The sequence below is a fragment of the Balaenoptera physalus genome (genome assembly GCF_965194825.1).
Source record: "Balaenoptera physalus genome assembly, chromosome: 20".
NCBI lineage: Eukaryota > Metazoa > Chordata > Mammalia > Artiodactyla > Balaenopteridae > Balaenoptera > Balaenoptera physalus.
This window is the reverse complement of record NC_138901.1, coordinates 24,068,366-24,092,790: the sequence shown is the minus strand read 5'-3', so window position 1 is coordinate 24,092,790 and position 24,425 is coordinate 24,068,366. Positions and strand designations below refer to the sequence as shown.

Sequence of the window (24,425 nt, the reverse complement as noted above, 5' to 3'; positions counted from 1 at the left end):
TCTTGAAGACTAAGGAGAACACTTTTCATGTGCTTACTTGGGTATGTTGCTTCATGATTCAGTAGGCTTAATTTAGGTGTCTACAGACTACTCAGTGATTAAATGGATCTTCTTTCCTTTTTTAAAAAAGAACTTCCTTTTGTTTTGGCAAGAGAAAAGTTAACTTCAATAATTTATACCTTCATATTTCTTGTTCTTTCAGGGCCTTGTGAAAAAATTCATGATGAAAATCTGCGAAAACAGTAAGTTACCTTTTTGGGGGTCATCCCCCCACCCCCCATCATTATTTGGTTTAAAGGGGACAAGGATTGAAGAAATAATTGAAATTCGTTTAAAATGAATGTTGGACAGAGGTCCTGTTCATTAGTTGGGGGTGGTAGAAAGTGATGCAGCTTAATGTTGTATCACCGTGTGAGTACATACTGTATGCCAAGAATAAGCCTAAGCTTTTTTTTCTATATCACATTTGTTTTTTATTTTTTTTCTTTTATTATTATTTTTTGGTGGCTCCTCACGGCTTGCAGGATCTTAGTTCCTTGACCAGGGGTTGAACCCGGGCCCTCAGCAGTGAAGGCACAGAGGCCTAACCACTGGACCGCCAGGGAATTCCTTATGCCTTCAGTCTAAATGCAGTAGTCCATGAGATTAGTTAAGATAGAATATGAGAGTTGTAATCAATAAATATTTGGAAGGAAAACAGTGCTTGTTTATTTTCATTTTTATTAGGTATGAGAAGAGTTCTCGTTTTATGAAAGTTGGCTATGAGAGAGATTTTCTGCGATACTTACAGAGCTTACTTGCAGAAGTAGAACGTAGAATTAGACGAGGCCATGCTCGTTTGGCATTATCTCAAAACCAGCAGTCATCTGGGGTGAGTATGAAATTAATTTACAGTCTTTGTAAAGTGTCCTTGTTCTCTGGAAACCCATAGACTTCCCTAGTGTTGAAACTTGTGTTCAGGTTCATTCATTACTTTGTATTCTTTTAAAATTTCAGTCTTTATTAGTAAATATAATATTGATTTTGCTAATCATAAGGTTTTGATCTTAAATATCAATAACTGACAAAATATGCAGCTGATTAACAAAAATTGAGGTAATTGAGTTACTATCCTTGTGATTCAGCATTTCAGTTATTAAATACAAATATTAGGTATGGTGTGTGAGAGTTTGAATGTCTATCTCTGTATTTTAGTTGTTGATAATACATTCTGTTGTCTTCATTAGGCAGCTGGTCCAACAGGCAAAAATGAAGAAAAAATTCAGGTTCTAACAGATAAAATCGATGTACTCCTGCAGCAGGTGAGAATTGTGTGCATTAATGTCAGAAAATACTTGGAGTAGACACTTAACCAAAGAAGGTATAAGGATGGCAAATAAATACATGTAAAGTTGCTCAATGTCATTAGACATTAGGGAAATACAAATCCACAGTGAGATGCTTTTTGAACACCTATTAGAATTGCTAAAATTAAAAAGACTGACCATATCAAGTGTTAGTGGAGAGCTGGGCAAACAAACTATCTTACACTGTTGGGGTATGTAAAATGGTGCAGCCACTTTGGAAAAAAGTTTCTCTCTTAAAAAGTTAAAAGAGGCACCACGAGCCATTCCACTGCTAGAGAGATGAAAGCATATGTTAACACAGAGAGTTGTATACCAATGTTTATAGTGGCTTTATTCATAATAGGCAAATAACACCCCAAACAAGCCTGGAAAGAACTCATGTGCGTGTCAGTAGGTTAATGGATAAAAAAAAATGTGATGTATCTATACCAGCGGTCCCCAACCTTTTTGGCACCAGGGACCGGTTTCATGGAAGAAGGTTTTTCCACGGATGGGGGTGGGGGGTTGGTTTCGGGATGATTCAAGCTCATTACGTTTATCGTGCAGTTTATTTCTATTACTATTACACTGTAAGATATAATGAAATAATTATACAGCTCACCATAATGCTGACAGAAGGTGGAGCTCAGGTGGTAATGTCAGCGATAGGGAGCAGCTGTAAATACAGATGAAGCTTTGCTCGCTCGCCTGCCGCTCACCTCCTGCTGTGTGGCCAGGTTCCTAATAGACCACGGACCGCTATTGGTCCGGGGGTTGGGGACCCCTGATCTATACAGTGTGATACACTACTCAGTAATAAAAAGGAATTAACTACATGTAACAGTGTGGATGAATCTTAAGATAATAGGTTGAGTGAAAGAGGCCAGAGCCCTACAGAAGGAAAAAAAGTGCATGGTTCCATTTAAATAAAATGCTAGAAAATGCAAACTAATCTATAGTGACATAAAGCAGATCAGTGGTTGCTTTGGGAGGAGATACAACAAAGAGGCAGGAGGAAACCTGTGGGGTGATGGATATGTTTATTATCTAGATGGTGGTGTTGATTTCATGGGAGTCAAACCTTACGAAATTGTGCACCTTAGAAATTTGCTGTTCTGTCAAGTATACATAATTAATGCGGGCTTCACTAAACAAAACCAAACAAAAACCCAAAACAACCGCTAAATGCTAATGAAGCTTGGGGTAAAAAGAAAAATACTTGGATAGTGTGGTTAGAAAGATATCCTGACTGCTTTTTAAATTCCCCTTAGATTGAAGAATTAGGATCTGAAGGAAAAGTAGAAGAAGCCCAGGGAATGATGAAATTAGTTGAACAGTTAAAAGAAGAGAGAGAATTACTTAGGTCCACAACTTCGGTGAGTAGCAACCTCATTTTGATTTACCCAGGCTGTTCACTGTGAATTACTAGGATCTATTCCGATTTGAGAACAATTTTCTAATGTCAGCAAACTTTATTTTAAAGGGCTACATAGTAAATATTTTAGGTTTGCAGGTCACAAGATTTGTAATATAAAAGCTCTGCTTTATATTACAAAAGCAGCTTTAAACAATATATAAACAATTGGATGTGGCTTTGTTCCAGTAAAACTTTACAAAAACAGGCCTCTAGCCGCTGGCTTGCCAACCTGTGCCTTAGATCATAAGTATTCATTTGGGCCTGGGTTTTATTTATTTTTTGTTAGAACAAATTACTCAGTTTGTATTTACCTTAGTACAGAATTGGTATACTCTTAATAATGCCTTCTACTTTCTTAACTTTCAGTTAGAGAATATAATGTTTGGATATTGATACATGTTTTTGTATCAATGTATTTGATACAATGTATTTTGTATCAGTGTATGTATTTGTACATACAAAATACATGTTTTGGATATTGGTGCTAGAATATAATTGGTCATTGGTTCCCAAATATTAAAAGGATATGTTCAGATTATACTCAGTGAGTTCAATTCCTTAATGATTTTGAAAAACATTTTTAATATGGAGTCCACGTCTTTAACCTGTTGAACCAAACGAGAAATGAATTCAGACTAAAATAGGTAGCTTTTTTGAGGTGGTATAGGTAGGTTTTTCTTTGTTGGAGTTGAGGGATGGAGTCTAAGTACTTCTTGGGTGATGTGGAAAGTTGATTGCTGCTGTCATACTTCCTCTCTCTAAAAGTTGCTGCTCAGTATTATGGCTTTGGGGAAATGGAAAGTAGCAGTTGACAAAATTAAAAATCTATTCTAAATGTTAAGTACTTTTGGGGAGATTTGTTTGTTCTGTCTTCCTCAGATATTCTTATAATAACTGATTTATCATTTCAGACAATTGAAAGTTTTGCTGCCCAAGAAAAACAAATGGAAGTTTGTGAAGTGTGTGGAGCCTTTTTGATAGTGGGAGATGCCCAGTCCCGGGTAGATGACCATTTGATGGGAAAACAGCACATGGGCTATGCCAAAATTAAAGCTACTGTAGAAGAATTAAAAGTAAGTTTCTTATAAACATGTATTTTAGCTATAGCTAGTACTTTTAGTATGGTTAAAAATTGATGACATAGAGATATAAACCTCTCGTTGATATTTTTGCTGACTGTGTTATTTGAGGTAGCGATAATCCCTATAATGTTCTGCTATTCATTAGATTAGCAAAGCGCTTTATTTTTTTTACTCTGTAGTGGTAGGAATTTGGGAGAAAGAATATTCCTGAGGGTTAGTCAGATATCTTGTGTACATACATGGTGTTGAGATTTCTCCATTTCACTTTTAGGGCATCAAATTCCATAAGTTGGTCTAAAAATGCTTCACATTAGGTAGCCCTTGTTTGACAGTGTCTTTATATAGTTCTAAAAAAAAAAAATCAAACTCTGTTTCCTTAGGAAAAATTAAGAAAAAGAACTGAAGAACCTGATCGTGATGAGCGTTTAAAAAAGGAGAAACAAGAACGAGAAGAAAGAGAAAAAGAAAGGGAGAGAGAAAGGGAAGAAAGAGAGAGGAAAAGACGAAGAGAAGAGGAAGAAAGAGAAAAAGAAAGGGCTCGAGACAGAGAAAGAAGAAAGAGGAGTCGATCAAGGAGTCGGCACTCAAGCCGAACTTCTGACCGAAGATGCAGCAGGTCTCGGGACCACAAAAGATCACGAAGTAGAGAAAGAAGGCGAAGCAGGTATATTGAACACATGAGACAGTGCCAGACATATAGTGAGTGTGCAATAAACAGTAGTAATTACTAGTGATATTCCTTGGTACTTGACTCTCTTAAGTCTCATTAAGCATGAGGATGGATTATGAGAATTGAATCTGAATGAATCCATCTTCGAGGCAACTTCATTGCTATTTCTGAGGCAGCCTAAGGGAGGTTTGATGCAGTCTTATTAGGAAGTCAGTGTACTGGATGGTCTTTTAAGTGCTTCTCTTCTCATTGATTCTGAGAAGACATTTAAATCAAATTATTTTGGGTAGGGCTACCTGTTTGAAAAATTGAAGTTAGAAGGATTTTCAATTTTCAGTTTTTAAGATTTCTAATGTAAATATGTTTTAATAGTAGATTCTATTCTTTTGCCTTTAAGGGTAAGTTTTGCTTTTAATCTTGTTATTTATTCAACAGTATGTAATTCTTCAAGGTTTTTTCTTACTGTAATATCAGCTGAAGTTGCTTTCCTTTTGTTTCAAATTATTTAAGAAGCAGAGATCGACGAAGAAGCAGAAGCCATGATAGATCAGAAAGAAAGCATAGATCTCGTAGTCGGGATCGAAGAAGATCAAAAAGCCGAGATCGAAAGTCATATAAGCACAGGAGCAAAAGTCGGGACAGAGAACAAGATAGAAAATCCAAGGAGAAAGGTTAGTTTTTATGAGAATTTAATTTACTAAGAGACTGTTTTCACTTTCTTGTCTCCCCACCGACTCACTTTTCTTCAGACACAGGCAGAGTTCCACTTCAAGCTATACTCATTTTCACTTACGATGAATACCATTCAGTAGGAGACAAGCATTATTCTCCCCCCTCCTGCTCTGACTTGTGAGAATGACAGTTGGCCTGGTGTTTTCTTAGAACATGTTAAAGTCACATCCTTCAATTCATAACTTGAAGGCTTATCATTTAGTTTCTTCCAAGTATTGCATTACCTTTTAGGCTTATTAAGGTGTAGAATTCTTGGTTATTGGCAACTTTTTTTTTTTTTTTTGTACTTGCTGCAGTGTTCCATAATATGTCTTGCAGAGTAAATGTACATTACTGCATTGGTGCTCATGTACAGCATTCATTTAACTTGGTACTTCTAAGTTTGTAGTAGTTGAATGCCTTACATGTGTCTTACCATGTTTTTTATTGAAGCAACATGCTCTGTCCCCTCTACTTTTTCCTTTGGTTTTCTGTGGCATTCCAGTAGCTGGTTCACTGTGCACTCTTAATGGACTTTTTCATTTTGTCTTTGGCATGTTTTCACAAGGATATTCTCATCTTTCAACTTAGCCTTCATTGAACGATAATTCTTTTAATCATTAGGGTCGCCTTTTCTGCGTTTTCTTCAGATTCTTTGTGCGTCTGTCATTTTGTATTGACTGGGCTATTCTGCTTTGCATGGTTTTCAGGAATGAGAGAAAGGGCTTATTTCTGATTTTCTTGGCTCTGCTTGTTCCATCCTGTTCTGCCTATCTGTGTCCATGTTTGATCACCAACATAATATGTGTGCTCCTGTTTGAATTTATTATATTAGACGTGTATGTGATACTCATTATTTTCTTTTATGAAACTAGTCTATAGTTTTTGTGGGGTTTAACTGAGTTAGGAAACTAGCAGCACAAACAATGGATTTTTTGTGTGTGTGTGTTTTATTTTTCCTCAGATAAGTGCATCTTCTCTTTTTAAAAATATTTACATATATTCGCTTTTTCTACAACATGGAGCAAATGTTAAAAAGTAGGAAACAGGATAATTTTGAAAACTTGCTCTTGTGAGCTTTAGTATTTGCCATTTAAGTTCAGAAATTACTTTTGTGATTCAAAAGGCAATTGATACCAAGAGTTAACTGACTATATTAGTTTTAAGAAAGCTTCACCCAACCTTTTTGCAAGACTTTCTGTGTAATGTATTTTGGGGATGATGGGTCAACTCTCAAGAGCCAGATATGGATGTCAGAGATGAAATTAATCACTTCTCTCTGAGAACTAAAGCTCTTTGCTGTATCCTCATTTGTGACACTTAAAATAGTTGCATTGGTTCTCAGGGACAAAAGCTAGCTAGCCTTCATAACTATCTGGGATCAAAGTTGAGCAATAAATGTCACTGGTCTGACTTAAAAACAGTTTGTGTAATTTCTAGAGAGAGCAGAAAAGATGAGTTGAATTGCTAAACTATGATCCTTATTGTAATGATCACATCGTGGAATATAATCAAACTTTTGTTTAAGTAAAATAAGCTGCATTGTGTTTAGATTATGGACAAACAGGGATTTTCCTGGTGAGATGTGAAGGAAGGAGTGAAGACTTGATTCAGAGAAAACTCTGCATCTGGTCCATCTTGAAAGATTGGGTATGCCATTATAGATTTATTTTAAACGTTGGGATCTCTTTTAGAAGTGACATGATTTATTGGCTTTTGAAAATACCGTGTGGCCAATTAGGCACTCCGTATAAATAACTGAAGGCCTGAACTTTGAGGTCAGATACGAGCAGTAGCAAGCCTTTGATAATGGCGATGAATAAGAGGGAGCTCACCACTCCATGCGCTGTAATGAAAGCACTTTATCTGACTCCACAGACGAAAAGTGGTTTCGTGCACAAACCTATCTTTCTTAACCACCAACCAATTTAGGGTGCTCTCTTTGTCAAGAGAGGTTCCTTTTTTAATCCATAGCCCTGAAGTCCACCACGCTTTGTGGATGTCCTTAGGACTATTAAGATCTACCGTATTTATATAGGGCAGAAGATAAGATTATTGGACTGACTACTAGTCCTCTACGGGGCAACAAGACGACTCTTCCTCATTGAAGCTACCTGTGCACCGGAGAAGCCCATAAGGCACAAAGGGAGGACTTTCCCACAAGGTCAGTTAGAGCACACTGTACTGGCACAGTTCTCATAAGTGGACAGACAGACGTGAAGCAAGTCCTGCAGTCAGCTACTTGGACGTTGCTTCGTGCTTTTTGCAAGTGTTATGGACTGAATATGCTCCTTCACATAAGATCTTCAATTCTTACGTTCTTTGAATGAGTGCCCCCCACCCCCATACCATATTTTGTTTTCATTACCATCCCTCTCCCAGTTATTTAATGTTGTGTCTTAACACTTTGTCTAGACTCTTAGAGGGTTCTGCTTCTCTTAAAACCTCTTTCTATCTTATGAAGTACTCTGCTAGACCAGCTATTCTTAACTTAGTTTTAAGGGAAAAATAATTTTTCCAGAAGGTTTGTGTTGATAGTTTGCTTTAACATTTTCTGTAGAAATCTTTTGTTAGGCAATACTTGGAACTGAAAAAGCTAGAACATACTTGCTCCATGTACCATTTTTTGCCTCTAGTCTGGCGTTTCACCATTCCAAAGAAAACAGAAGGAAAAGTTGACTTTTTTTTTTTTTTCATCCTTTATTTGCAGCTGAGTTGAACTTTAATTCCTCCTTTTGGAAAAACAATTCTGAGATGGCACATACGTTACTTTTATTAGCAAAGCACAGAAGTTCAGTATTTGGAATGGGATTTAAGATCCACTTTCTTTTGTTGGGCTTGTCCCTCTTGGGTATTCAAATATATATAGGTATAAGTCATCTTTTGCATTTAAAAATATATAGTTGGAGAAACATGCCTATAAAATGTTCACCTTTTTTCACCTTTTGCAGTTACTATTTTTACTTTTTTAACTTAATTTACTTCGTGTGAACACAGTTTTTTTGTACTATCGTTCATACCTTTCCCATTGCCTTTTGATGTTCTTTACCCCAAATGAAATCTCCTTAAGTTTTAGATTCTGCAGTGATTTGGTGTTACGTGTACCTCTCACCAGTTTGAGAGAATTTGCCCACTATTTTACCTTTTGCTTTCTCTAATTCCCTGTCCTGCTCTCTCCCTCCTTTGTAAATTACAAATTTTTTACCCCTTTGATAGATTCATCAAACTGTTACTTGCAGTCTATGGGAAATGATTGTCTTTTCATCTCTCAATTGTTTTCACTTTTCAAAGCGTTATGTATGTATTGTATTTTACTTTAAAATCCACGATCAATGTCTTCTTTTATGGCAGAAAAGAGGGGATCTGATGATAAAAAAAGTAGTGTGAAGTCCAGTAGTCGAGAAAAACAGAGTGAAGACACAAACACTGAATCAAAGGAAGGTGATACTAAGAATGAGGTCAATGGGACCAGTGAAGACATTAAATCTGAAGGTGACACTCAGTCCAATTAAAACTGATCTGATAAGACCTCAGATCAGACAGAGGTAAGTGTATTGTTTCTCACTTTGATTAGGGCTTTTTGTTACTGTTTGACAGTGCAGCGTAAGTATGCACAGATGAAGATGGAACTAAGCCGAGTAAGAAGACATACAAAAGCATCTTCTGAAGGAAAAGACAGTGTAGTCCTGCAAAACATTTTGAGGTACATTGTTTTGTCTCAGCTATTTTGTAGCAGACTCGTGCCCCCCATTAGTGTGCCTCTTTGGAAATTATTACCCAACGTTTGTAATATAGTCGCCATTGAAAAGTTAATTATCCTTTTTTTAGGGATTTTGCTGTCATTTCTTGTTTTTTTTTTTGTTTTTTTTTTTTTGTTTTTTTTTTTAATAAAAAGGTTGAACTGTTTTTTTTTTTCTTTTTGGTATTAAGTCCATCTTGTGTTGGTACATTGGCAGAGACATATGCTTTAAAAACTTAACTATTTCTGAGGCACATGTTGGACTACTTTGTTTTAATTAAACTGCTAGTATTTCTTTGTCAAGGATGTTTCTAGTTTTTTGCTTTATTGCCTTGCATTCTAATGCAGTTTGTTCTGTAACTCGAGAGCCAGTAGCATTGGATTGATGGAAGTGTAGGGTTTATGAATTATTGCAGCTGACTACCATACCTCACACAGCGTTGGTGTTGTGAGCGGCCCATGAAAAGCCAAATTAAAAATCAAGGATTCAGTCAAACTAAGCAGGTACTCATGCCAGGTACTCCTTTCTCTACCCACATCCATGTTTGAATGCTATTGCCTGTGATCTTTACGCTTAACTGTTGTGTATCTTTTTTGTTCTTTACAAGAAGCACAGAGGGGTTTTTTGTGTATTGCGTGAAAACTTATAATCAAATGTTAACAGAATGGAATTTTTTTTCAACTGTGTGTAGGGATGCAGTGGTGCCCAGAATTAGATATCTTTAAAGAATTTTAAATACAATAAACACTTCATATTATTCGCCTTGTTACATTCAATGCAATTCTCAAGTCTTTAAGAGGTATGTGTTTAATATTTCCTACTGTGTAGGAGAATTTGCAGTCAGCCATAGGTATAATAGGAATAATCACTGGCTGATACATTTAAAGCAGCAGTGAATAGCAAGGACAGCCACCTTCAAACAAATACAAAGAACTGATGAACCATATAGAATGAATTTGGGTTTTTAAAGAACTATTTAAAGTCAGGCTTTATAAGAGTTCTTAAAACCTGTAAACTGTTCATTCTTTGGGCTAGTGGCATGGGATTAAATATTCCTAATGAAAGGAAGTACCAATTAGTTGATTTGTCGATGACAATCCTTTTCTAGGACAGCAGTATAGTGTTAAATTTGTGTGAGCCATTCAAACATAGGCAGGCATACACAGGCATATGGCTTTAAGAGACCACACTGATGCCTTGATAATTTAAAAGAATACAAACATTCCATATACATATATTAATTAGCAGTTAATGACTGGGCCACTTAGTCATAAAAATTTGCCTTTTACATGTTGTCTAATTATCATTTTTCCCCAAATTTTGCCTTGTAGGAATACTGTTCGAAGATTCTTGGAAGAAAACTGAAAACGGCATAAAGTGAAGATCGACATTAAAATGAGGTGAAAGAAAACTATAGTGGCATAGAAAAAGTATAAAGCTCAGTTAGTTTTTTTTTGTTTTTTTTTTATTAAAAATTAATTCAGGACTGATGTGACCTACCAGATTTCAGAACATGTATTAATAGCATATATATGCCACTGAAAACTTAGGTCCTGTATCATATTTTTTTCTTTAAGACTTTTTAAGAAATATTACCTAAATATGTGGCTTGCTCAGTGTTTAATTGCAAGTTTTCATTCTTGGACTTTGAAAACGAGATTAAACGTTAGTATTTGTGTGAATCAGACTAAGTGGGATTCCATTTTTACAACTCTGCTATACCTAGCCTTTGGATTTAGAAGTGAAAATAAAGTATCTCTGACTTTCTGTTACAAATTTGTCTCTGTCATTGAAAAGTTTTAGTATTAATCTTTTTCTAATAAAGTTATTGACTCTGAACTAGTCCCTTGTTTTAAATATGAGATACGCTGTTACTAGAGATGTTGGTGTACAGTTTTATCTGATTTGTTCTGTTTAAGACTAATTTTTATAGAATTTCCACAGTTTAAATGTTTTAAATAATGGTGCTTCAATTTGGGGTAGTTATGAATACATTTGAATTATGCTTTTAATAACAAAGATATACAATGAACTAGAATATATTTTTACATCCCTGAGAGATTTCTTTAGTAGTAGAAAATTCAAAATGTCCTTCTGACGAACACTATCATCCTCCAGCTATGAAATAATGATGTAGAAGAGCATTTCAAGAACTTTTAACTAGTTTTTGGTCTTAAAATCCTGTATCAAGATTTTTTTAACCTGGTCTTGTTGGATTATAAATGTATTTATTTCTATGTATGGGGTGTATGGTACATATAACAAGGATTAAAAAAAAAAAAAAAACTGATGCTTAAGGTAATGGGGATGTGGGGGGATCGTGTACAGCAAATTTGGCAGCACGTTTCTACCTATAGCCAGCTTGTGACTGTAGAAGTATTAGCTCCAGCTACATATACCATGGCAGTTCTCTGTGCTTTATAATTTTCAGATATTGTCATCAGTTTATAGGTGGGGAAACTTGAGTTAGTGCGTTAAATGACTCACCCAGTGATTTACGGCTCCATGTTGGTGGAGAAACTAGCACATGGAATCTAGGTCTCTGCCTTGTGGTCCACTGCCTTACTGTTATGCCACTGTATTCATTCTAATAGGCTACAGAATTTACTAAAATACCCTCCACCAAGCTTTGGAAAATAATGAAGCTGCCACTTCAGAGGCTTTGTATGAGATAATGCTATGGGGACGGAGCATTCCTGGCTTACCTAGCTAATCCTGGAGATGCAGCAGTAGATGGATGGGTTATCTCTGAATTTGTCAGAGATGATTCATGGGAGGATTAATGTAAGATGGGAAACAGTCTAACACAAAGTTGACCACCTCCCAAAGCACTGCTTTGTGTAGTTGGACAAGATTGTGGTTGTAGGAATAAAGGTCATAAAGTGATAGTTTATTCTATTCTATTCATATTCTAAGTATTAAAAACAGAAGAAATTTACTTAAGTATTAAGGTACTTAGTCATTAAGGTATTAAATCATGAGGGTATTAAAAGTGCCAGCTTTGTTCTGTTCTGCCTCATGTAGAATCAGTAGCTAACTTATTTTAATGAAGTACACTAAACAAGTTTATGAAGTCTTCATCATTTTCATCTGCATCTGCATGGATCACTGTTGAAGTTAATGCAGGATTTGAGGGGGAGGCCTGGTCCCTTGAGGTGTCCATGACTAAGGTCTGGCCTTAGTTGTGGAGATCTAGAAATTGGGTCACACCCAACACCCAAAATTATCAGGCTCAAGAGGAAATTATTCTTACTAACCAAATTCACAGAATCCAATATAGAGGCCATGTGCTAATTTACACTAAGAAATACACATTTCTGTCATGTAGACCAAAAAGTTGTCAGTTGGCTTAATGCGTCTCTTTGAAAAGCCTTTAAGGGGAGCCAATTTTTATTAACCAGAAGATTACTTGATAAGATTGGAATCAGCAATCAGGGTTTTTTTAATTTTGGAAAATTTAAGGCACAAAAGTAGGAAAGTGTAGTTAACTTTTATTAAAGTCCATCACTCAATGGCCATTCTTACTCTTTGTGTGTGTTCCCTGTCATTTTCAAGTAAGTCTCAGACATATTTAATTTGTAAATATTTCTGCATGTATCACTAAAAGATAAAGAACAGTTTATTAATTAAAATAAATTGGATGAACTTTTAGTTGGTCAACTGTAGTGCTGGTCTGCTAGCTTACTTTCCATTGTGCCTCTCAAGGGTACCTGGTAATTGAGTCTGCTGTTCTGGCATCCTCCCTTCTGCAGTGTAGAGACACTGCATCATCGCCCTTTTTGTTAAGACAGTTTTTCTTCAAACATTATAATACAGTAATTTTTCAATTTAAATTAAAACACCTTTCTTGCCTTCCTGAGCTAATCATATTGCTAGCCTAGAGACATTTACCTTCTTTCCTTATAGCATTACTCACCTGCAGGTGATCTGTCTGGTTTCTTCAATATAGTTAAGTGTCACAGAGGATAACCAGCCCTATTTCTAAGGTCTGAGAACACTTTGACTGCATGTAGGTTGAGTTCAGCTACCTGATTAAAACTTTCTAGAGATGTTAAAACTGAAAAATTTAGGGTGAAAGTTTTTTGAGCTTCTGTACATTCTTTGCTTTTAAAAATGCAATGTAGGTGAGCTGTGCGAATGTTTTTAAACATTCTAAATGTGCATGAAACAAAAAAATTTGAGAATTGTGTATATTTTCTGTGGGATGGGACTTCCTTCAGGATTGGTTTTCAGGTTTGAGTTTGGACTGATTTTTAGTTTATGAAAGAACCCCAGGTGACTGCTTTTTAAGAATTTTGTGTGACAGTTGTAATGCTTGTATATGGTTCAGAAAAACAACAGAAGTGTTTAGTGATCTGTCTCTCTTCTACTCCTGTCCCTCTCTTCCTCCTCTACAGGAGCTACTAGTGTTAAGAATTGTTTTTCCAAGTGGTTTTTGTGGGGAGGTGGGGGTGAGGGATGTAAGCATTTATGTATGAATCTTTTAGGATATATGGTAGTATAGCGTACGTTCTGAATCTTGCTGTTCTCAGTATATTTAGAGGCATTTGAGACATAGGAGATAGGAATTTTAAGTTTAAACATGTAGTTTTCAAAAGTACATTTCAAGTAAAAGAGAAGTAAATGTATTTTTCATTGTTGTATTAGATTTTTTAATTTTCTAGTTTAAAAATGCAGTTTGAGAGTTTCATAGTTGATCTATTTCTTCCCCTCAGCCATCCCAAATAGATCAGTTGTCAACAGCTTTAAAAATGTTTAGGAACAACAGCTTTGGAAAACAGTTTGGCATAACTGTGCCATAACTTCTTGTGGCTATTCCACCCCTAGATACATACCCTAGAGAAACTCTTATGCCTGTGTGCCAGGGGATGGATGTAAAGATGTCATAACCGCATCGTTTGTAATAGGAAGAAAAGGAAACGAAAACAAACTGGAAAGACTTCAAACGTCCAGCAGTCCACTGGATAAATACTGTGATGTATTCCTATAGAGGAATTACACAGAAGTCAGACTGAACTACAGCTGCACATGTGAACGAGGAGTCTCAATGGTCAAAAAAGCAAGTTGCAGAAGAATACATCCACTGTGGTTCTGTTTCTGTGAAGGTCAAAACCAGGCCGTTAAATATATGGTAAATGGAAAGCAAGGAAATGATTAACACAGTTCAGTACATTGGAGGGTTGGAGGGAAATCATGAAGGGCAAGGAGGAGCCTTCAGAGGAACTGGTGGTGATTGCTGAAGCTGGGTGGGTGGTTTCTTTTTTAAACTGTATGTGTATGTGCTTTTGTATGTATGATATTTCTTAATAAAATTTAAATTAAAAAATGGGAAAAGGTCTTGGTGAAGGTAGTAGTAAAACATACATAAACAGTGTGTTTCATGAAATTAATCTTCAGTGAGTAGCAGATGTAAAGGGTACTGTTTCTCGAGTGCCAGATTTAGGGTCTTAATTGTAGTCTTTGAAAGCTAGAAACAGGGCCTAAATGTATGTTTTCTTTGTGATACATTATTTTTGTCTTGATGTTATTTTCATTTGGATGTCCGCCAGGGAGCTGGTGCTGCTTCTGCTGTGTAAGCAGCTTCCAAGAAAGCTTTTCTGTCAGATTTATGCCAATCCAGGAAGGGAAACTGCTGAGGTGAGAAGAGCCATTCTCCTGACCTGTCAGCACATCCTTCCCTTTGTTCAAGTTACATTGTCACCTCAGAGGGGCTGCTCTTTGTTCTTGTTCTACTCTTAATAGGAACACCATGAAGTGTTTAAATAATGTTTGCTCTTTAAGGGGGAAGTGGTTGAGACTTTAAAGGCACCTACAGGTGCATGAAGTTCATGTAGCTAAAAGTCCCTGTATCAGTTAGCAGTGGCCCTCTTACCTCCAACTACGCACCGCAGGTCACTCCATTCTAAATGAACATACGTTATGAACAACTAAGAATTCTAGACCATTCCTAAATATGTTGTGGAACTCTTTAGGATAGCATTCTGGTACCTGATTTATTTCAGGTACCAGAAAAAGAACCTCTCGGGAAGTGCACCTTAGAAATTAGTTTTACAATCAGTGCATGAAATACATAATAAAAATTACTCTTGGGACTTCCCTGGTGGTCTGGTGGTTAAGACTCCGCGCTTCCACTTCAGGGGACGCAGACTCGATCCCTAGTCAGGGAACTAAGATCCTGCATGCCAAAAATTAAAAAAATAATTTAAAATAAAAATTACTCTTGACGCTTCAGGTTTTTATAATCTGCAGTCTTAAAACTATGTTGGTTATAGAAAATATGTTTTTGGTGCAGGCTGTATTCACTTGGAATGGGTATGTGTTTTGAATTTGCTTATCAACCTTGTAATTAAGTTGCTGCCCTATTGATCTTATTGTACTTAACCACTAGGCAACACTGTGCAGGTTCTGCTATTGTAAGCTTTCCTCCCAACAGTAGTTTTTTTCAAATAAATTTATTCTACCGTGTTCACTTAAAAACCACCTAAAATCTCACTTTTCCACAAACGGTAATTTTGGGCCATTAACCAACCCTAAGTCCCTCCCTACATTTACCTTATTTAAGAAAAAATTGAAAATAACTTAGGGACATGACACATGGGGATTGACCCCCTGTCATCCCCTGTCACAGTCCTGGCAATGGAACACTAAGCTCTGGGTGGAATTGGCTTTCATTAGGGGCCATGCTATTTTAGAAATGTGACTTAGATGCTGGGCTTACGTTCAGTGCTGAGGTGCTCCTACCATAATCCCGTGGACACTAAGTAAATTGCAGATTCAGGTTTCATATTCATTCATTTCATGAATGAAATGGTACACACTTCACCTGCCCTAATCAGAACATTTTCCACCTTTTTGGTATTGGTTGCGATAAGTGTTGATGTTAATGCCTCAGTGTCCCTTCACCCTTCATCAAAGGTGACCTATTAAGAATTTGGAGGTGAGAGAACAGTGGCCTGTTGAATGTACTGGAGGAGACAAGACATTGTACTTGCCCAGGAGGTCTCTGGTAATTAAGGATTAGCCTTAAGGTCTCAGTTCCATGAGGATTAGAGATCATTTCACCCGCGTGTGTAAAGAAGTGACAGTGTGGTGTGTCTTGTTGGAAGTTGGTAAATGGAGTCAGGCATGAGTGCTTCCAAGGTAACAAGCAGCTGTTAACTAGAAGTTAGCAAGTTGACCCAGAAGGATTCCAGGTGGTGTGGTAGGGAAGAACCTAGCATGGGACGTGATCATAACCCATCTTGGAGCTAGTTAGTGAGGGCGCCAACTTGGTTTTTTTTTTTCACCTGTTTAATAGAGTTCAATGCTGTATGCTGTGCCTTGGCTTTTCTGCAAGTTGTATGTTAAAAGTACCCTCAAAGATGGTTACTTACTTGTGTTAAGTCATAGGTAAGTTTAAAAGTGTGTAAAAAGGAAATGATGGTTTTAGAAACTGGGATATTTGAACCAGTGTGCCAAGTGGGGTCCTGGCTTTCCCAGCTCATCAGCTCACCCTGCCCTTAATGGAGTTCATGTGAACAGACCCTGGCCATTTGTCCTGACTGAATCTCAGGAGTGCATACCTATGCCTGATCAGGATTGGGGTACAACTTTACAAACTAAACTTGCGTTGATAAGTATCATACTTACAATTTTTTTATACTTCTGTTTGTCAAAGCATTTTTAAAAAAATTTTATTTATTTATTTATTTATGGCTCTGTTGGGTCTTCGTTTCTGTGCGAGGGCTTTCTCCAGTTGCTGTGAGCGGGGGCCATTCTTCATCGCGGTGCACGGGCCTCTCACCATCGCGGCCTCTCTTGTTGCTGAGCACAGGCTCCAGACTCGCAGGCTCAGTAGTTGTGGCTCACGGGCCCAGTTGCTCCGCGGCACGTGGGATCTTCCCAGACCAGGGCTCGAACCCGTGTCCCCTGCATTGGCAGGCAGATTCTCAACCACTGCGCCACCAGGGAAGCCCTGTCAAAGCATTTTGAACGTACTCTTCTCCCAGCCCAGAGAAGTTGCAAACAAGGAAATGTAATAAGTACACATGTGAAGCTTAGCAAGCTGGTACGTACGATCCAGGCTTCATTATTTACAAAATACTGATTCCAGTTTTTTGGTCTCTGGGATTTCTTAATATGTCATTTTTGCAGCATTGCTGTTGTAGCAGGGCTTCTCTAACAGAGACGGTATGTGTTCTATCAGTTCAGAGCTTCCATTTTTCATTAAAATGAGTTCTACTTCTTGAAAGTCCCGTAGTCTTAGAATGTCTTTGTCCTTAATATGGAAAAGAAATTATATAATGGTTCATAAATACATGTGAAGTTAAGATAAAAAGGCTTAATTATGTTGGCCAAGCCTTGTTTTCTCTCTGTCTATACATGGTAAACTAAGTCAGCAGTTGAGAATTGTTTTTTCTGTGTGTGTGTCTTTTTTTTTTTCCCCCTCAGTCCATGTTGCAGGTTTCCAAAGGGAATGAAGTCCCAATTTGAAAAAAAAACCTTAGGCCCAAGAAAAAACTGTAGGCCAGGGCATTTTAAAAAGAAAACTATAAAGTATGATCATCCCACCACTTTTAGTTTACAAAGAATATACTATTAGCCAAGGCACCAATAAGAATTGCTAAAGGCATTTTGAAAGTTGCTGTTTTTTAAAAAATAATGCCCAAAGAAATGAGAAGTTTCCTCTGAAGTTAAAAAGTGAGATTTGTATTTTGAATCAGGAAAATATATAAAAATGCCCCAAATTTTGTTTCCTGAGATTGCAAAGGCTGACTGTTGCTAAGCAGATAAAGAGTGGGTTTGTATTTTCTGTCTTGGGGACCAGTCAGTTTTGTAGAGATGGGAGGCTGGCCATACTGAACTAGGGTCTTAAATGTGGGTATTAGTTGTAATTCAGACAATTTTAAAAGGGTTGATGAATTAGGTAAGCAAATCTGTAGAAGCACCAGATTGAAAATAACCTAGTTACCATGTTTGGCTGTCCTGCAGCCAGAATTTCCAGTGTCTTGGATTTTGTTTTCATATTAGTAATGCAGAAGCTAGTGATTGGCTTCACAGAACATAATTTTACCCACCTAGAGCCCAGTCTCTATTTAGAAACTTGTAAACCCTACCTTTCTGAGTAGTGTGTTTGGTAGCTTTCTGATTTTTTCCACTTGCTCTGGGTTAATCCCCAGTTCACAGCAGCTCACTTTTAGTAGATTTTGGTAACTCAGCTCTTGTCTATCCAGTTCAACTTCAATGAAGTCATTTTCCTTGTGGCTCTGAATTCTGACTTTAAGCACCAGCTCTGGATCACCCACAAATTTATTCGTAGAAGAAACAAAACACTCATTTTAAAGCGTTTCAACGTTATCAATTATTACAGCAAAAGAACGGAGTAATAAGTAGATCTGGAGCTTTTATAGGCAAATATAAACTTTTAATTATCTGAAGCTTTTATTGGAATGCTGGGCAAGCTCTGGGGTGTATGCCCCATTATACCCGCCAAAAGGCTTGCAGTTTGAAGCCAGGCTAGGATTTAAAATATGCAGTGGGTGATATGCATCACCCTTGGCAATACATAGGCGTTGTTTGTGCCTTGTTGGCTATTTGTAAAGCTTCAAGGAAATGTGTAGCCCTGGGGCTCTGTATTCTTAAGAGTGTAAATCATTCTGTTAACTACCGCACCACCTGGGACTTCAAGGTGAGAGGTAGGCCGAGAAATAGGATAATTCTACCATCTTCTGGGACAGTGGCATTGAGTGAGTCTTAAAACTTAGCTGTTGTAAGAAGGAGCAGTTCTGACTGAAGGTGGAGGGAGCCAAATGGTGAGTTTGGCTTTGCAACATGGTCTGGGGGCTGAGTCCTCACCTAGGCAGGTGTCATCAGGTTTGGCATTATCACCTGGGTCAGCTGGCAACTGTTGATTTGCGCCTTCTTGTGTATATTCCCCTGAGAAAGAATGGGAGAAGGAGAGTTGAGAAAGAGCAGCCGCACAGCATTTAGCGCTCCAGATCCGCCAGTTAGGCGAGGGGCAGTAGGGCCCCATCTCCACTTCCTGCTCTGCGGCTCCTCCTCCTCACAGGAAAAACTGCCGCGAAAAGGGCAGTAATTACATTCAGACTTGAAGAGTAATTTTCCTTAATCACCGTTTAAATCATGAAAAGGAACTGAGACAGTATTTTTGAATGGTATGTAATCTTGAGGAGGAAATATTTATAATCTGTGCACTTAACTCGTTTCTACTTAAATATATTCGGCACTGAGAGCTTTGTGTCTCCGGTTCTTTAGCAGAGTTATACAGTTAGAAGAGTCCCTTTATAAGGAGAAGTTTTCTCAACCAGAGGGAAGGGAAAGGAGGAAACATTCCAGAGTACTTTCCAGGTGCCAGGCCTTTTACGTACTTAGAATATCCTTCTAAGCCTGCTCTGTGCTGGGCACTGTGCTAAGCCCTGGGGAAATGATGATTCAAACAACAACAAAAACCCAAAGTGGTGTCTGTCCTGGCGTTTACAAGTTAGCAGGAGAGATAGATATTGATCAAGTGACCTCAAGTAAATGTGAAATTACGGTTGTGGGCATGGCAAGGGCAAGATACACCAAAGTGTGAAAGCCTGGAAAGGAGTTAAGAAAGTTCTCCCTGAGGGGCAAGTGTTTGATCTGACATCTGAAGGGTGAGCAGGCTTAAGTAGATCCGTAGGGTAGAGAGGGAGAAGAGCTTTCCAGGGCCCTGGAACAGCAGAAGGCCCTGTGTGGGGAGGCAGTGGCTCTTTAGAAGGGAGAAAAGCAATTTAACATGGCTGCAGGGCAGAGGGCAGGGAGGGACCGTGTGCACCAGATTGTGTGGGGTTATCTACTGACCTACCCAGTCTGTAGCCAGTAGGCACGTGAAATGGGATATGCTCTAAGTGTAAAATACACACTGGATTTCAAAGACTTAGAAAAAAATGTAAAATTCATTAATTTTTAATATTGGTTATGTGTTGAAATAATAGTTTTGATATATTGGGTGAAGTAAATATATTAAAATTTATTTCACCTGTCTTTAATGTGGCTACTAGAAAAATTTTAATTACATATGTGGCTTACGTAATATTTTAATTGGACAGTACTGGTATGGGTGAAAGACCTGTATTCTAGAACAATGCCAAGCCATTAGACAGTGTTCAGGAGGAGGCTGTCATAATCAGACTTGCATTTTTTTTGGGGGGGAACCAGAAACCTCATTGTCCTCACAAGAATCCTATGGGGTGTAGACATTATTCTCGTTTTCAGACAAGAAAATTGGTGCTGAAAGGTGAAGTAACTTGCTGGAGTTTGCTCCATTAGGAAATGGCAGCACCTGGATGTGACCTACTAATTACGTGGGGCCCAGTGCAAAATGGCTACCCAGGGAATTGCACCCTCCCCACCTGAACACTCTGGTATCTGGATGGGGGTGGCCGAGGGACCCCAGCCCCTGCCTCTTCCCTGCTCAGTGGACCTCAGAGCATGCCCTGCCTTGCCCGCCTCTTGCTTGAGTCGCTGCCAGGGGCCGAAGGTGACAGCAGAATGAGGGAGTGGTAGAGGTTACAACATGATGGGCTGAGAGTGGGACCATACATTCGAGCCACAGCTCCCAGCTCCCAGTCCCCCAGCACATGCTCCATTGTGCTGATTTCACTTACAGAACAAACTAAATATTAAAATTTTCGAGCCAGCGACCACAGAGCACTTAATCCCAAGCGTGAGGCCTTCATGTAGGGCCCTGCACAACTGCTCTGATCTCAGGCTCATGAAGCCAGTCCTACTTAAGGCTTAAATCGTGCTTTTTCCACACTGCTAAACGCTTCCCCAGAAATGAGGTGCTCTCGCCCAGCGCAGCCCTCTCCCAGGACAGAAATAATGTCCCTACCCCTGGGGCAGGGATCGCAATCTAGTCCGTGCCCTTCCACTCTGGGCCGTGGAGGGAGCTCTGCCCTGGGCTGGGAGACAGCCTTGCAGCAGCTGAGCCTCAGCCCCCCAGATACCTGAACTGGAATGATGCCCTCCCCACCCCTTAACTACTCACCCCACACAGAGCATGAGGTGTCCCCCAGCTTGGCCTACCACATGTAAAAGCATTTAATTCTGTGATGAATCTGTCAGGTTACGATGCCCTGTGGATGGACAGGGTCTCTTAGAGGTCAGAGGGCATGCTCTTTGAAGTCAGGCAGATTTGGATCTGTTTTTCCTATGCTATTTAGTAGCAGTGACACCTTAGACAAGTTATGTAATCTCTTTGAGCCTGTTTTCTGATCTGGAAAATGGGATTAATAATCTCTAACTCACAGGTTGTAAGAAGGAAATGAGAAAGTGAACAGAAAGTACAACCCCTCCTGGCACGTAGTGAGCACCAGTATTTGCTGGCTGCTATTATTAATTATAGCTATTGATACTCGCCCCCCCTGAAAGGACCCTTGGTCTACTTGCTCTGCTCTTGACTACACCACTGGCAGAGTGGGGGAGGGCACCCTGCTCCTCCCTTCCTCAGGCCCCTCCCCTATCCTCCTTGAGGACCATGTTGGAAACAGGAATTAAAGACTCACCTGCAGGCTTCTCCCTCATGTCCTGTTGGGGTTCAGCCATGGGTCAGCTCTGTGGTCTGTCAGATCAGCAGCCCCTCTTGCATTTATGCTGAGCTCCCAATCAAATAAAAAGCACGTTCTAAAGCCTTAGTGCATCTATCTGCAGTGAAACAATAATATGTTCTTGTCATTGGCTGGTGAGATAGGGCAGGGTCGACCTATTTTACAGATAGGCAAACGAAGGCTCAGGTGTGTTGTATGATTTAATTTGCACAGGATGCTGCAAGTGAAGGAAGGGACTGAAATTCAAGGCTCTCTGCTCTCTCCTCGGGCTGTGTCTATGGGGAAGCAGTGCAGGCTAACCTACCCAAGGGCCCCTGGGAGGGGAGGACTTTGGTGGCACAGCCCTCCTTGGGAAAGGTTAGCAGCTATTACCTCAAGGGATAAGAAAAAGCAAACAGTATCTCGGATTGGACAGACTTCCCCTCCTCCCCAATTCTCACTCCCCTTTCTCCCAGCCCCTTCCTCAGCATCTGTGAGTGACAAGAAAGCAGGAACACCCGGGCCCATACCTGGGGAGACTCCGCCTTGGCAAGGATCCTGAATCCCTGATTCCAAACATCAAAATGGAGGAGGCAGGGGCTGGGGCAGGAGGTTCAGTGAAGGGTGGGTGGGGCTGGGCAAAGTCCTGGGCAGGGCTGCTGTCGCAAACGGCTGAAGGTAGGAACTCACATGTTCGGGGTGGCTCTCCCATATCATTTAACCCTCCAGTGTCAGAACAGGGCATCAGGTGGGCCTCAGCATCATAAGGCTAGAGGGAACCTCAGAGATCAGAGCCCATAGGTTCTCAAACTTAGCTGTGCATTGAAATCACCTGCAAAGCCTTAAAAATTGCGGGTGCCTGGGTCCTACCCTCTGACAAGTCCTACTTAGTTGGTCTGGGGTGCAATCTGGGCCCTGGAATTTTTAAAAGGTCCCCAGCCGATTATTTATTTATTTATTTATTTCTGCGTTGGGTCTTCGTTGCTGTGCGGAGACTACTCTTCGTTGCGTTGTGTGCGGGCTTCTCATTGCGGTGGCTTCTCTTGTTGCGGAGCACAGGCTCTAGGCGCGTGGGCTTCAGTAGTTGCCGCGCACGGGCTCAGTAGTTGTGGCTCGCGGGCTCTAGAGCACAGGCTCAGTAGTTGTGGCACATGGGCCTAGTTGCTCCACGGCACGTGGGATCTTCCCAGACCAGGGCTCAAACCCGTGTCCCCTGCGTTGGCAGGTAGATTCTTAACCACTGCGCCACCAGGGAAGTCCTCCCCAGCTGATTTTGTGTGGTCAAAGTTGAGAATCACTGATTTGACCAGACTTCTTAAGGTGCAAATGGGGAAGGGGAGGCCCAAGGCAGGAAGATGCTCCCTGATAGTCACAGGGGCAGCCGGGCACAGGCCCGGGGCTAGATGTGGGCCACCTGGTTGCCAGCCTGATGCAGCCTCCCCAGCATGCCTGGTGCCCGTCTGCCAAGAATGCAGGAGACCCCGCCCCCGCCCAGGCAGAGAGGAGGAAGCAGCACGCATCCGCCTGGCCTGACCTCCTAAGGGAGGGGAAGAAAATGCACTTTGGCCAGCCCAGCTACCAGGGTGTGTCAGCCATAAACAGAGTCCCCCTGCACCCCTCACCTGGGTGGATGGGGCCACGAGGGCAGAGATGAAAGAAAGTGCCTGTGCTTTGAGGGGGAGCCTCTTCCGTCCTCACGTCACTAGCCTGCTCTGTCCATTCACTCGCCCACTCCCCATTCACTGGTTCACTCATGCACGTGTTCTCTCCACAATACTCACTTTTTCTTGTTGTTTTGGGGGACCCTCTCTTTAATTTTTTTTTTTTAATTTATTTTTTGGCCACGCTGTGCAGCTTGCAGGATCTCAGTTCCCCGACCAGGGGTTGAACCCAGGCCACGGCAGTGAAAGCCCTGAATCCTAACCACTAGGCCACCAGGGAATTCCTCTATTTTTAAATTTTTTAAGTAAAAGTATTACATGCTCTAGTGTAAAAAGTCTAATGTTAAAAATCAGGACCCATTAACAAGCAAGAGCAAAATGCTTGTTAGGAGGCAGCCACGTAGGCCTGGGTGTGGGTGTTTTTTCATTCATTATGCTGGGCAATTAGTGGGCCCTTCTGTTTACGTATTAGCTTTTGTGTGGGGGTCGGGGTATAGCTTTTAATTTTGATATAGTTTCAAATTTACGTAAAAGTTGCAAGAACATATGCCCTTTACCAATGGTTAACATTTTGTCATATTTGCTTTAATATTCTCTCTCTTCCTTGGTATATATGCATGCGTATGTGTATAACACACACACACACACACACACACACATTTTTCCCAGGAAGTTTGAGGGTAAGTTGTAGACATGCTCCTTTATCACTAAAGATTTCAGGCTGTATTTCCTAATACCAAGGGTATTCTCTTATATATCCAAGATACAAGGATCAAAATCAGGAAATGTAACATTGATATAATGCCTTTAGTAAACCACAGTCCATAATCAAATTTTATCAATTAACCCAACAATATCCTCTTTAGCTTTTTTTCCCTAGCTCAGGATCCCATTCCGGATTATGCATTGTACTTAATTTCCATGTCTCATAAATTTCTTTAATCCAGAAAAGTTCTTCAGCCTTTCTTTGTTTTTCATGACATTGACATTTTTGAAAAGTCCAAGCAAGTAATTTTGTTGTTTGTCCCTCACTTGGGTTTGTCCAATGTTTCACTGTGATTAGTATCAAATTATGTGCTTTGGCAGGAATACTATGGAAGTGCTATGTCTTTCCTAGTGCATTATAATGGGAGGCACATCTTGGTTTGTTCCATCTTAGGGAATGGTGACTTTAATTACTTGTGAAAGGAGGTATCTGCCAGGTTTTTCCATTGTAAAGTGTGTCCTTTTCCTTTTGCAATTAATATGTAATTTATGGGGAGATATTG

At 39.6% G+C, this 24,425-nt stretch overlaps 2 protein-coding genes across 12 annotated transcripts in view; one reads left to right on the top strand and one right to left on the bottom strand.

The window, feature by feature from the left end:
- LUC7L3 (LUC7 like 3 pre-mRNA splicing factor) overlaps positions 1-10,721 on the top strand; it is a 24,193-nt gene extending 13,472 nt beyond the window's left edge. The window contains exons 3-13 of one of the 10 annotated variants that reach the window (XM_082440377.1): positions 203-242; positions 727-871; positions 1,227-1,301; positions 2,597-2,701; positions 3,654-3,815; positions 4,205-4,488; positions 5,005-5,165; positions 8,557-8,697; positions 8,803-8,908; positions 9,383-9,448; positions 10,277-10,721. In XM_082440377.1, the coding sequence (XP_082296503.1) occupies positions 203-242; positions 727-871; positions 1,227-1,301; positions 2,597-2,701; positions 3,654-3,815; positions 4,205-4,488; positions 5,005-5,165; positions 8,557-8,697; positions 8,803-8,908; positions 9,383-9,407 (1,244 nt within the window). In that variant the 3' untranslated portion in view covers positions 9,408-9,448; positions 10,277-10,721. Of the gene's footprint in view, positions 1-202; positions 243-726; positions 872-1,226; positions 1,302-2,596; positions 2,702-3,653; positions 3,816-4,204; positions 4,489-5,004; positions 5,166-7,243; positions 7,370-8,556; positions 8,751-8,802 lie in introns of those variants that run through there. The other 9 variants (XR_014257322.1, XM_082440375.1, XM_082440376.1 and 6 more) reach the window with 9 other exon arrangements.
- Positions 10,363-24,425, bottom strand: ANKRD40CL (ANKRD40 C-terminal like). Of its 2 annotated transcripts, XM_082440392.1 has the most exons (5): positions 22,027-24,425; positions 21,476-21,614; positions 18,780-18,860; positions 18,041-18,216; positions 10,363-17,202 (listed from the first exon to the last, which is right to left on the bottom strand). In XM_082440392.1, exons 2-5 carry the CDS (start codon positions 21,513-21,515, stop codon positions 17,059-17,061), a joined length of 441 nt encoding a protein of 146 aa, XP_082296518.1. In that variant the 5' UTR covers positions 21,516-21,614; positions 22,027-24,425; the 3' UTR covers positions 10,363-17,058. The 2 variants fall into 2 exon arrangements, with proteins under 2 accessions (XP_082296518.1, XP_082296519.1); XM_082440393.1 differs by lacking the exon at positions 22,027-24,425 and having other exon boundaries at positions 21,476-22,020.